This window comes from Triturus cristatus, chromosome 12, assembly GCF_964204655.1.
Source record: "Triturus cristatus chromosome 12, aTriCri1.1, whole genome shotgun sequence".
Lineage (NCBI taxonomy): Eukaryota > Metazoa > Chordata > Amphibia > Caudata > Salamandridae > Triturus > Triturus cristatus.
In genome coordinates this window covers 805,876,764-805,888,795 of record NC_140595.1, presented here as the reverse complement: position 1 = coordinate 805,888,795, position 12,032 = coordinate 805,876,764, and the positions used below count along the sequence as shown (strand labels likewise).

The 12,032-nt window shown below is 44.8% G+C and overlaps 1 protein-coding gene across 8 annotated transcripts in view; it reads left to right on the top strand.

The window, feature by feature from the left end:
- Positions 1–6,021, top strand: part of LOC146782919 (beta-1,3-galactosyltransferase 5-like) — a 280,931-nt gene extending 274,910 nt beyond the window's left edge. For all 8 annotated transcript variants that reach the window (XM_085636889.1, XM_085636888.1, XM_085636890.1 and 5 more), the window contains one exon: positions 2,792–6,021. In XM_085636889.1, the coding sequence (XP_085493015.1) occupies positions 2,792–3,375 (584 nt within the window). In that variant the 3' untranslated portion in view covers positions 3,376–6,021. The remainder of the gene's footprint in view (positions 1–2,791) is intronic.
- Positions 6,022–12,032: the final 6,011 nt, after the last annotated feature.

The window sequence follows — 12,032 nt, the reverse complement described above, 5'->3', positions numbered from 1 at the left end:
TCGGTGCACCTACAGAGATTACACCCACATATCGTGTACTCCTCTCTGCACTTGACCCTTCTCCGTGATATTACAGATGCCACTGACGTGAATATTCATAACCACCAGTGGCTAGCCACTTCTGTGACGTTGGCCAAACTTTGTATCCTGTGTCATTGGCGCAAGCCCTCATGTCCCACCCATGCAGAATTGCTCCTAGAGCTCAACAAAGTGGCTCTTCATGAAGGGTTCACATATAAACTTAACGACAAGCTAGATGTTCATGAGCGAGTGTGGGGAGAGTTCCTGGCGTGTATTTATTTCAGCGTAAGAGATGGAGTACCTACCTACTGTAAAGTGGGTTACTGCCGCTGACGTCCTTGCTACAGGGATGGTCATGGAGCCCTTGTGACTCAAAACCTCCTTCTTGCCGGGGAATAGGTCCTTCTTGCTGTATGATTTCCCTGCTCATACTCCCTTCTCCTCGCCGCCCACCAACGGCTATCACCCCCCTTCCCTTTGCCTACAGAGAACCTGCCATGAGAACTGGACCTCTCTATTATGTTGGCTACAGCATCTGAAAGGAGGGTGCAGATTGTGTAGGGCTTATGCCCCCGGATTGAGAGTGGCTAGTGGGAGTGCTGCCCCATGGCTGACTACTGTGAACTGAAATACCTGAAAGGTGGGTGACTGCCTTTGGCATTTTCATTTGATGTTGTCTTTGATGGTTTACAATGTTATTGTTTCTATGTGTAACAAGAGAAATGGCTATACACTGCACTCTATGGTTCAAGGGTCACCTTCCTAGTGCACTCTAGAATGCTGGGTTCTTTCCTGTACTCGGTCTCTAGGCCAGTCCTCCTTTGTCCTCATGTTGGGCTTCACTTGCACTCCTGCTTTTTAGGTTTTCTACTTTTCTCCCCCCCTTTCACCAGTGGCCTCTCTCTACCCCCTATTAATTCCTCCCTCTTTCTTATCCCCCCACATGCCTGGACTGGAAATCCAGAGTAGCGACCCCACTACCGTCCAGGGAGACTACCAGGGACACCTAAATGTTTTGACAGGGCACACCTGTGGTATGATTCGCCTGCGCAATCGTTGCACACACCTACTTGGGACCCTTGTTTCCTGCCCCCCATCCAGGATTGGTTCTGTCTCCTCCCTGTATTCCTATAAAGTTCAGTATGGATATTGAGATTGTATTGCATTTTTGTTGATCAATGTTGTAAAATGAATAAATAAATACATTAGAAAAAAACTATCACAAAAGCCATGTGCCCTTGTTTAGATGCATACTTGGATGGTGCTGCAATGCACAGTAGCACCGGGATAGATCCAATGTGGGTACAATGTGTTGGACCTTTTCGTGAACAATCTTTGTATTTTTTTAAAGTCATGTCACTCACATTGCATTATACGAACAATCTTACTCGTGTCTTATTAATGTGTTTCTAGTATTTGAATGTCTACATTAACCCTTGATTGTTAAACCTCCCTTCCTGCTGAAATTCAGGCCCTTCAACTATGATATTGGGCTATTCAGTGAGCTTGCAGGAAAGTCTATTCCCTGGCAGAGAAAAATGAATACTTGTTAGAAGAATTGGTGAATTGTTCCTGAAAACTCAACTTAATTGGCCTGAGCTAGTGAGTAAGGCTAGGCGGAGTTCGCGGAGTTTCTCTACGTGAAACGCAGCGAAGTGCAAAAAAAGACGCCATGCTACGCAGAGCTCCTCAAGCGGCGGAGTGCATTAGATAAATACCGTTCGCGGTGATTTTCAGTGCCAGGTGTTTGTCCGCACTGTGCAATCATCACAAATGCTCCCACGCACAATGCAAGCGGGCGCTGCTTTCTTTCTGCCTCTTGAGTAGATTTTTACTCGAGCCCAGCTTTCTCAACGTGAATGGACAGTTTCTCAGCGTGAGCGGTTGCGTGCATACGCAACCTCTCGTAATGAGAACTCTGACTGCGGCATTGCGAAATCTCGCTGGGATGTTGATTTTCTATGCTCCCGCGCGCCAGCTTGATGTTGATGATAGCGAACAAGGAAAAATCTCACCTGGAGGTGGATTTTCCTCGCTCGCGTTCACCAGATTGACGTTGACGAATGAGAGTGAGGAAAAAAACTAACACGGAGTAAACTTTGCGAGCGGAGCAGAGTTCACCGCTCAGACTTACTAGTGAGATGAGCCCAGTTCTGTAATAACGTTGTCACCAGTGGGAGGTGCAGTATTAACCCTGGCCATATATTCCTAGCCTAAAAAATTGTATGGAGCCCATCTGTGAATGCAAGGGTGGTACAATCTCAGTATCCTATGTCCATGGGAATGACATGGTGTTGTCCATTAATTCAGGACTCTAAGACAGTATGTATGTATTGAAGACAAGATGCTGGGTTGAATGGATAGTGAATTGGTACAATAACCTATTGGAAGGTTACCTGGTGGTCCTCACCCAGGAAATGCAAGAAGAAGATACAATAATCTGTTTCAGTGTTTTAGTTTAAATACATTATTTTGCAAACTACTTAAATGTTGTCTATTGTCAATCTCCTCTTCACCGCACGACCATGGTTAATGTCTCCACCCTCTGTTTAAGCTCTTATGCATCCCACGAAAAGTATTCCTGGTTGAAATGCATAAATAAATACAATATGGAAATATTGCCAGGAAGATTTCTCATGGGAAGCCTGAGTCTTGGTTTAAAATCCTCCACAACATTTGGTCACAGGAGATCAACAGTTCAGGTGCAAATGTAGAATAAAATCGTAACTTTCCTCAAACAACCTCCTCACTTTTCTCTTTTTTTTGGCAGGTGATGACGATGAGTACGTGAACCCCCCCGCCTTGGTGAAATTCTTGAAGGAGACGGTGAATGTATCCGCAGCAGTCCACGGCAACATCCACAAGGGATCCGACACTGAACGATCCGGAAAGTACAAAATCACGGAGGCTATGTACCCCAGTGTCAAATACCCAACGTTCCCATCTGGTGGTGGGTACATCATACCAGGAACCTTCATCCCTGCCTTACATCGTGCCTCCACTTGGATGCCCGTCTTTCCGCTGGATGATGTCTACTTTGGCTTCCTGGGTTTGGCAGCCGGTGTGACATACCGGCATGACTTCCGATTCTGCGTTGAAGGCATGCGTTGCTGGTGGTACAGTAAAGGCATGCAATACTTGTGGCACAGCAGATGTGCCTTCAAGGAGGCTCTGGTCATCCATGGCATCAGTCCAAAACAACTGATTTACATCTGGCAGTTTGTCCAGAAAGGAGATCCATGTGAACCAATGCCCTTCTGGATCAATGTACTTCTGATCTTTGTTCTAATCTTGAGCCTCCTTTTATTGGCAAAGTTTTCAGGCTCTTCGGTAAGATCATCAAACAAAAGATAAAAAAAAGATGGTGCCATTGCACTGCCCCCTGGGGCAAGTTAGGAATGCTATCTTCTTATTAGCATCTGGCATCCCCACTTTTACGGGGCTCATTCATACTAGGAAGAGCCATGACTTTATCTTCTAGGTGTATTTGGGGGTTCGGGAAGCCAGAAATGGAGAGTGGGATGATGAAAAGTAATACGTATGAGTTCTTCTATCTGAGGCTTCCTTTCAGATACTTCCACTAGTTTTTCTGTCCAAGTTGGACCGTCAGTGACAGTGTGGGGAAGACACTAGTTCATCCGTTGCCAGAGTAAGGTCAGCCTGTTCAACTCATTCAGCAAGTGGAGTTCAAAACTTTGTCTTAAATCACATACTGGCCTCACATGCAAAACAGAAGAACGAGCTGAATATCAATGCAAAAACAAAGACAGACTCTTTATTTTGTCACAAGGATAAATCACAATACTGAGAGGTCTACTCTAGAAAGGCATTGGTCAATCAACAGGCTGGACAGATCACAGAGACTAAATGTGTGCAAGCAACTAGAAACCTCCTACCTCAACTCCCCACTGCTCTACCTCCATGTCATCAACACACACCACCAATCCCAAGCTCTAGAAGCCCTCCTGGCCTTGATTGAGGCCTCGGTGACCAGAGTCTTCAGTAGACTCACCTACTCCAAAATACAGCTGTTGTTCTTCTTGCAGCCGTCCCATCACTTTCACTGACCTCCTTGAGAGCACAGCCTACCAGCTGAAGATCCAGAGCCTGGAGGCAAAACCTTCCTACACAAAAACAATCCTTAAAGGCATTTTCCTAAGAGAGCGGAAACAACAAGGAGAAATAAAACATATCTCTTTGTTGTGCCCCTATCAGGGAGGCATTACATTTTTGACACATTCCCAAGTTTTTCAGTCTTAGTAAATCTGGGAGTGCACCTAAATACATGGGTGGATATGTGGGAACACACACACTCCACCCATGATATGCCTTCCCAGGGCAGAATAATGCAAGGCAGCAACTTGCGCTACCTTGCTTTTCTCCAGATTTACCAAACAATGGAGGCCCATGCTCGATGTAGGGGCTGGCAGAAAACTCCTCTCCGCCAGTGGAGTTTGCAGAGTTTTGCCAGTTTGCCACTCAATTTGGAGCATGCGTTCAGCAAAAGCTCCGCCAACCGCTGCATGTCAAAGTTTACAGGCACTCACTAGATCAGAGCTTTCCAAAGTATGTGTCAGCGAGATATATTGTTGCTGACTTGCCTCGGAAGTGGGACAGGAGATGGGCACGAGCAGGCTTTTGGCGGATTGGAGCCTGTGTATGCGCTTACAGCCACGCAGCATGCACATCTCCTGTCCCCCTTCCATCCTCGCAAGCCAGCATACAGTTTCACTTTCACATATTTTTTTTTTTTAACCTCGCCCCATCGTTGGAGCGGCCTGCAACGGCGGGTCTGCTCAGGAAATAAATATTGACACTGTGCCTTCATCGGCACAACCACTGTACAAATGGACAATCCCCTACTCACTCGTTCTACGGGGGGGGAATCCTCCTGGACAGCGGCTGGCTGCGGCGCACTTCCAGAGGACTCCAGCTCCACTACTGCCAGCACGACGTGGGGCACTGCTATCTGCCGCTCTTCACCCGGGACCTCCTGGGACCCGGGACTTCAGCTCCTGCACTTCCTCTCTGGCGCCGGGGCTTCCTCTTCACCACGGGAGCACCGGAAGGGGACTGGTGCTGCCTGCACCGGCCGCACGCGCCGCCACTGGGCACGCAAAAGTTCCAGGTACCGTGCATGCGCGACCAGCCCTCGCCCTCCCAGGTCTCCTCTGCCCTCGAGACTACTCACTACCTGGAATAAATTATATCCCTGCGTTTGAATAGCGTGCAGGGTTTTAGTAGTGGTAGAACTGTCTGGCAGTGCTGAAGTGCTGGAAAGTGCCAAACATCAAAACGTGAATAAACGTTGCACCGTCCAGTGAACCAAGAAGAGAGTGGAACCTTGCCACCATTTAATGAAACTGGAAGATACCTTATTTAATAGTCAGCTCAGTCACATTAAAATGTAGATTCCTTTGCATATGTGCTGGTTTGTTTCACATTTAAACTTTGTCTCCCTTGCTCTCTAATTCAGCCCATTTGCATTCCTCTTTGTGTCTGATGCAAATAGGCGAGTAATGAGCAGACATCTAGCAGTGCATGTTTGACGTTGGATGCTACATGGTGCTGTGGGCAATAAGCTCGTCTCATTTTGTTCACATCACATTTGGGATCACATTAAAGTTTCCAATTCAGAAGAGTTCATAGGTGCCTCTCATTTGTTGTTGCTGTGATTGTCTTGAAATATATCATCCATGCACAACAAAAACCTCATTTAAATTGTGAATTAGATACTAAATTAAAATACCTCGTTAATGACCTTCATAAAAAGAGTGGAAGAGGCAACAGCCACTTTCTTCAGAGAGCCCAGACATAAAACATTGCTGTGCGGGTTTATTATTGAATGACTCCGGTCTCCGGCATCATTTTGTTTTTTCATTGGATTAAATAACTCCCAGAAACATCAATAGTTTAAAAGATTAACATTGCTATTGTTTTATTTGTTTGAGCACTTTCCAAATAAAAAAAAATGCATCTCTCTCGTTGATGAGGGCTATTTACCTACTTTTGTGAGTAAACTTATTAGCATGCAGTGAAATAGTTGTTTATTTGTATGGTCTCTTTCATGCTCTTTCTCCATCACTGCCCTTAAAGAGGGGGTAATTAACAGCATCCTGCCGGTGTGACCAGGGTGATAGTAGGTGTTTACTGGAGAGCACAGTGACCGCCAGGCTCCTTTCATAGTCCCTATCTTGTCCCCAACTTTCCCATCTCCTGCTCCATCTTTGCATCTCTCCATCTCCACAGCCTCTCCCCCCTTGCACTTTAATATGATCGTGTGGTGGCATACCACACTACGCGAGTTCACGGCTAATTAGCAGAGGTCTAACTGCAGTTAGGATTTTTGGAATCATTATACTCACCAACCTGGAAGCAAGGTGAAACAACAAATGTGACTGGACAGGACATGGCCAAGAAAAACACACCATACTGCATACTGAACAACCCTTATGGACAATCTGTCTTAGTCACTATAGTTGACATAATTATATCTGATCATGTAGTAATAAAGTAACAAGCATTTGCAATGCAATAGGTCTCGCAATATAAAAGTGTGAGCAGTTGGCATTGCTAATAATAATGCAACACTAGCTATTGGCATTGTAAATGATGCCATTTATTTATGTGTTTGTTTTATAAAATAGATAAAAAAGGCATTGTCATGAACAATGACAATAGCTGAAACTTTTGCAAATGCGAGGCCTATTGCATTGTAAATGCTTGTTTCTGATGTAGCTTATTTGAAACTGACTGGACCATGGCCGCAGAGAGATGTGTTCAGCATTTTGAAGGAATGTACAGTGGTGATGACTTAGAAGGGGCTGAGGTACAATGGGATACAAGCTCAGCTAGCACACCACTTCACTTCAGTACAACCGAGGTTCACAAAGCTATCCAGGCCACATCTGGGGGGAAAGCGCCGGGCCCAGATGGGGTCCTTTCGGACCTGTATAGGGCCGACCCTGTGGTCTAGGCGAGGATATTGAAACAGGTTTTTAATGCGGCTTGTAAGTGTGGTTTTTCCTCCTTCCTGGACCAAGGCTATTCTTATACCTATTTTTGAAAAGGGCTCAACCTATCGACCTATTTCGCTACTAGACGTGGGTGCCAAAATCATGGGAAAAGTGATTTTGGGTTGACTAACACTGTGGCAAGATAATTTTAATGTTATTTCTGACCTACAGTATGATTTTAGGCAAGGCAAAGGGATGCTCTATCAATTATTAACCTGCACCTGGTGGTCAGCAAATACACAATTGCCAAGGAGGGTACATTACATATGGCTTTTATGGACCTAATGTCAGCGTTCGACCGTGTAATAGATCCAAACTGTAGCTGACTCTCTGGGATTGGGTCTGGACATAGACCTGGTGGCCTTCATACATGCCGTCCACAATAACACTTCTGCAGTTGTGAGATTTAACGAGGATGGTGGCGTGAAGAAGTCTTGAGAGGTCAGGAGAGGGGTGAGGCAGGGGTGCATTTTGGCTCTGCTGCTGTTCACGCATCACCTCAATAAGCTAGGGCACCACCTCATATCTCTCTGTAAAGACATTCCTAGAGATGGTTCTAAAAGGATCCCTGCACTCCTGCACGCAGACGACGCGATGTTATTTGCCAGAACTGCTGTAGTCTTCCAAAACCTTTAAATGTTTTTATAGAATTTATGGACGCACTCGAACTAGCCACTAACTTTTCAGAATACCACGCCATGACGATAGGTATCCAGAAGGCCGCTATGTGCAAGTTCTTTTGCAGGGTGGCAGAACTAACAAAAGTGTCAACCTTCCCTTATCTGGGGGGGGTGTTCGACGACCGAGGGACCTGGGCTGTGCAAAGATTACATAAAAAGAACGTCTTGGCAAGAGCAGCAGGGGCTACTATCGACTCTGCAAAAAGGCAGGGTCAAAGCCAGTTCCTGCCCTGCTCAAGGTGTGTAGAGAAAAATGTATCCCTATGGCCACGTACGTGTGTGATGTATGAGGATTCAAAGATATGAGGGACATTCAGGGAGCAGAAAACAAATACATGTGTAGATTTCTTGCCGTCCCCCCCACCACTCCAGATTTTATTTTGGATGAGGAGTTTGGATTGAGGTATATTTCTGAACTTATTGCTGTTGTGCCCATGCTGTGTTGTGTGAAAATTTGGTCCAGTCCCACCACTACCCTGAACCAACTTGTCGTAGCAGACTGTATTGCATACGAGGGGGCCCTGTGTATCCCCTGGTTAAAGTATATTATAGAGCAAATGAAATGGCTAGGCTGCCCCAACCTGTACCCCAATCCCAGACCTTTAGGCCCGGCAGCTATCAGGGATATCAAACATCAGTTTTTGGCCAAGCAGCAGGGGCTCAGGGAGGGTTAGGAATTAGCCAAGCATACTGTGAGAAGGTATCTCACACTGAGTCTGAGCCCACAGGTACAGCCTTACTTGTCACTGGTTACTAATGCACACCATCGCTTTGTACTAACCAGATTCCGATTGAATCTGGTACCCTAAAGGCTACACAAAACCTAGTGCATTAAAGCCATGTCCATGTGACAACTTCTTTGTTCAGGATACCCTACATTTTATCTTTTTCTGCGATGATTTTTATGACCCCCTGCACAAAAAGTTAATACTTCCACTACTCAGAACTGGCACATTTATTCAAGAAAGGCCCTCATTACTATACTTACTAATGCTTTCCTCTCCCATGGTCTGTTTTGCGGTTACGAGCTTTATAACAGGGGCCTTAGACTTAGGAAGAGGTTGCCTAGCCAGTAGCTAGGATGCATCTGTCCAATTTGTTTTGGGGATCATATGTCCCATTCCGTGCCCGTCACAGTAATTATCCAGCCCATTTACCAAGCTATGGTCACATCGCTTTTGCACTTTACCTGTTGAATTCTACTTTTCTCATGGCACTCAGTGTTGGTTCTTAATAATGAGTTTTTATTTTCATTTGTCTGTATAACTAGTCCTACCTATATTTGCCTGTGCGATTCGGATTTTTAAATGTACATGCAGAATCCTTCTAAACTATTGTAATTTTCTTAAATGTTTTAAATGTTTACTTTTATGATTTTAGAGGCCGAATAAAAGTATCTCTGACCTGACATACTGTATGTAGTTTAGGGCAGCCATCCTCCATCTCCAGGCATTCTGTGCGAACAATTAGAAACCACCAGATTATAAAAGGGCGTGGGAAATTTCTTTGCAAACATTGTGCTCTGAAAGCATAATGCGGGTGTCAGTGATGATTGTGCTGTGCACCTGCCCACATCCCTGCATGTCCACCATGGTCCACTGTAGTGGTTTCACTGGGTGCACACCCATACTCAGTGAAACTGGGCCTAATGTCTCTGGACTGGTATTCTCAGGTCGGAGTTTGCATGCCAAGGATTCAGACATTGTAATTCCACACCTGGAAACACTGGGCTATTCAGAATTGCAAGTGGTGGAATTCCATCTGCACTTGCATGAGGGTCCCAGTTTGTTACTTTCTTACTCATGCAAAGTGAAAGATTTCAGCTGCAAAAAGCTGTCAATAGCTGTAGATTTTGAGATGACTTCTGTGTCAAGCGATCGATTGCTTTCCAAGGCGGTTTTTGTAGGTGTCTTCTATGCTGGCATCTACGGGGACATCACTTGAATATCAATTACCTGCTAACTGAATCTATGCATCATTGACATTGAGGGATGTGGAGTTGTTGTAACAACTTGTTACTGCCTTACAGCCACTAGAGGGCAGCCACGTATGAAGTACAATTTGTACTATGGCTTCTCACTTCAGCGATGATCTAGTGCACAGGGTTCCAAACTTTTCATGTTGGTGAGACACGTTTTTGACATTCCTGCTTTAGTGACACGGTAATGCGAGCGAGCAGAGGTGTTCGGGGTTTTAAAAAATAGTGGGCAAATGGTGCATTTTCAATCAAATTGGAGAAAGCAAGAAGGTTTAATAAAGCAATTGTGATTCTAACAAAGACAAAGACAGTGGCTGCCAAAACAGAGAGTAAGGTTAGGTTTGTGCCTGAAACAAGAATATAATCATGCACATATCGACACATGCCCCAGTGATTTACAGCACAAAAATGGCACCCCCACAGCATATGGAGTGTTGATTTTGGCAAACGTTTCTTCCTTCTTAAGTACTAAAAAGAAACATGTGAATCAAATTAGAATAATTCCCAGTTAAAAAAACACAAGGCAGTACATTAGATCAACTGTCGGTTGGGTTGTGGAGTTTTTGTTTCACCACGTTATCAAAAGAAAACCTATTTCCTGTATTGGGCCAAATATTAAGTTGCTGGTGAGCTATTATATAATAATCAACTTTAAGCATGTTGGCCTTGTTTGTCACAATCTGTCCTTTTTTTTTAGGTCCCGCCTAGGCTGCGCATGTGCTGTCTCGAACAGCATGTTTTCAATCTGTGGGCTTCAGCCCGCCCATAGGCTTACCACTTGTTTGCTCCATCGCGCTCTCATATCCGTCGTTCCCGTTAGTCCATAGCATAAAAGCGTCATGCTTCTTCCTGTGCTTGACCCTCCCCCTGAACATGGACCAAGTGCTTGGGTCCATCCACTGCTCCCGTTATAGGAGCTACTGTTTACTTTGTCTTTGAGCACTCCACACGAGTGCTGGTGTTTTCACTCACTCCATCTCCTCCCACCCGCCCCAACCCTGTTGATTTGTTTTCTTTGTAGATCGGCTTTATTATTCACCTCACTCACCGAGCCAGCAACATGATAAGTGATGTGTACTTACCCCTTTGAGCTCATCCACTTACGCACAGATCAAGAAAATAAATGGCCTTCCTGCTAGTTAGGAGCTTGGGCCTCAGTTTTCTAAATGCACCTGTTTTAACTAGCATATTATTAATTTCCTAAACACCGCTTCATGGTTCGTTGTAAAGGAAATGTACTATGTACCTATCTACTAACTTACACTGCAAAGATCTCTTGCCCTCGCCTTTCAGTATTAGGGCACACAGGTGAACTTCATCATTACTAAAATGAGCAATAGCTGCTACATAGCGTCAAGAGACGCACATGCATCTCTTGGCACTATGTAGTAGACCGGGCACAAGTTGAGGGTAGACTGCGTCTATCCACTCTTTTCACAGGGTGATCGCAGTCTACCCTGCAATGAGATTGGGCCCCACAGAAATATGGTAAACTTGTCTTGGTGCAATTTTTAGACACCGGGACACATTCAACAGTGCCTGCACATTGTTTGCTTTTGTTCCAAGCAGCAATGTACAGGCGGGAAGGGGCTTATCAGATTCCAGCTGGGCCTATAACAAAGGTCAAAGTTAAGGGGCCATCAGGCTTCCTTTTGTTGGAGTATCCTGGCTGGGAGCTATCAGGAGCCTCACATCTAAATGAAAGGAGCTTATCACATCACATCACACAAGAGGCAGGCATGCTTTTGTCTTTGTTCAGTCCTTTTATATAAGAGATATGCATGTGTGTAGGAATGTCAGATTTGTTAGTCTGTCCCAGTATTTACACAAACAATTTAAATGCCACTATTTTGTTTTGTTTCTTTTACAGCGCTATAGTGCTACTAATCCCATTGCAGAGTGTCATAGCGCTTTATACGTACACATTATACATTGACAATAAATGATGTGTGTAAATCAAGGGAGTGTTACATAAGACGGGGAGAGTTACAAGGTGTAGGAGCCACATGTCCTTCTTGGCTCACTGTGCTATATTAGAAGAATTACAATTTATGAACTGCAAGTAACAAAAGGATCTCTGTGTTCAAAGCGCTAACTCACTTGCCCATTTACATACAATAAAAATCTGTCATCTGCGCGTTACATAATGTGCTTTCCAGGAGACCTATTAACCCTCAATGCTACTTTGATCCAAAACTGGGACTAGACAAAACACAAACCTCTCCAGCAAATAGTTATTTTACCATTATTATTATTCCCTGAGCTTTACTGAGCACACAAAGATCTCTGCCACAGGTGCCTTAACCCCATGATATTTTAAAATACAGACTTTGCAAC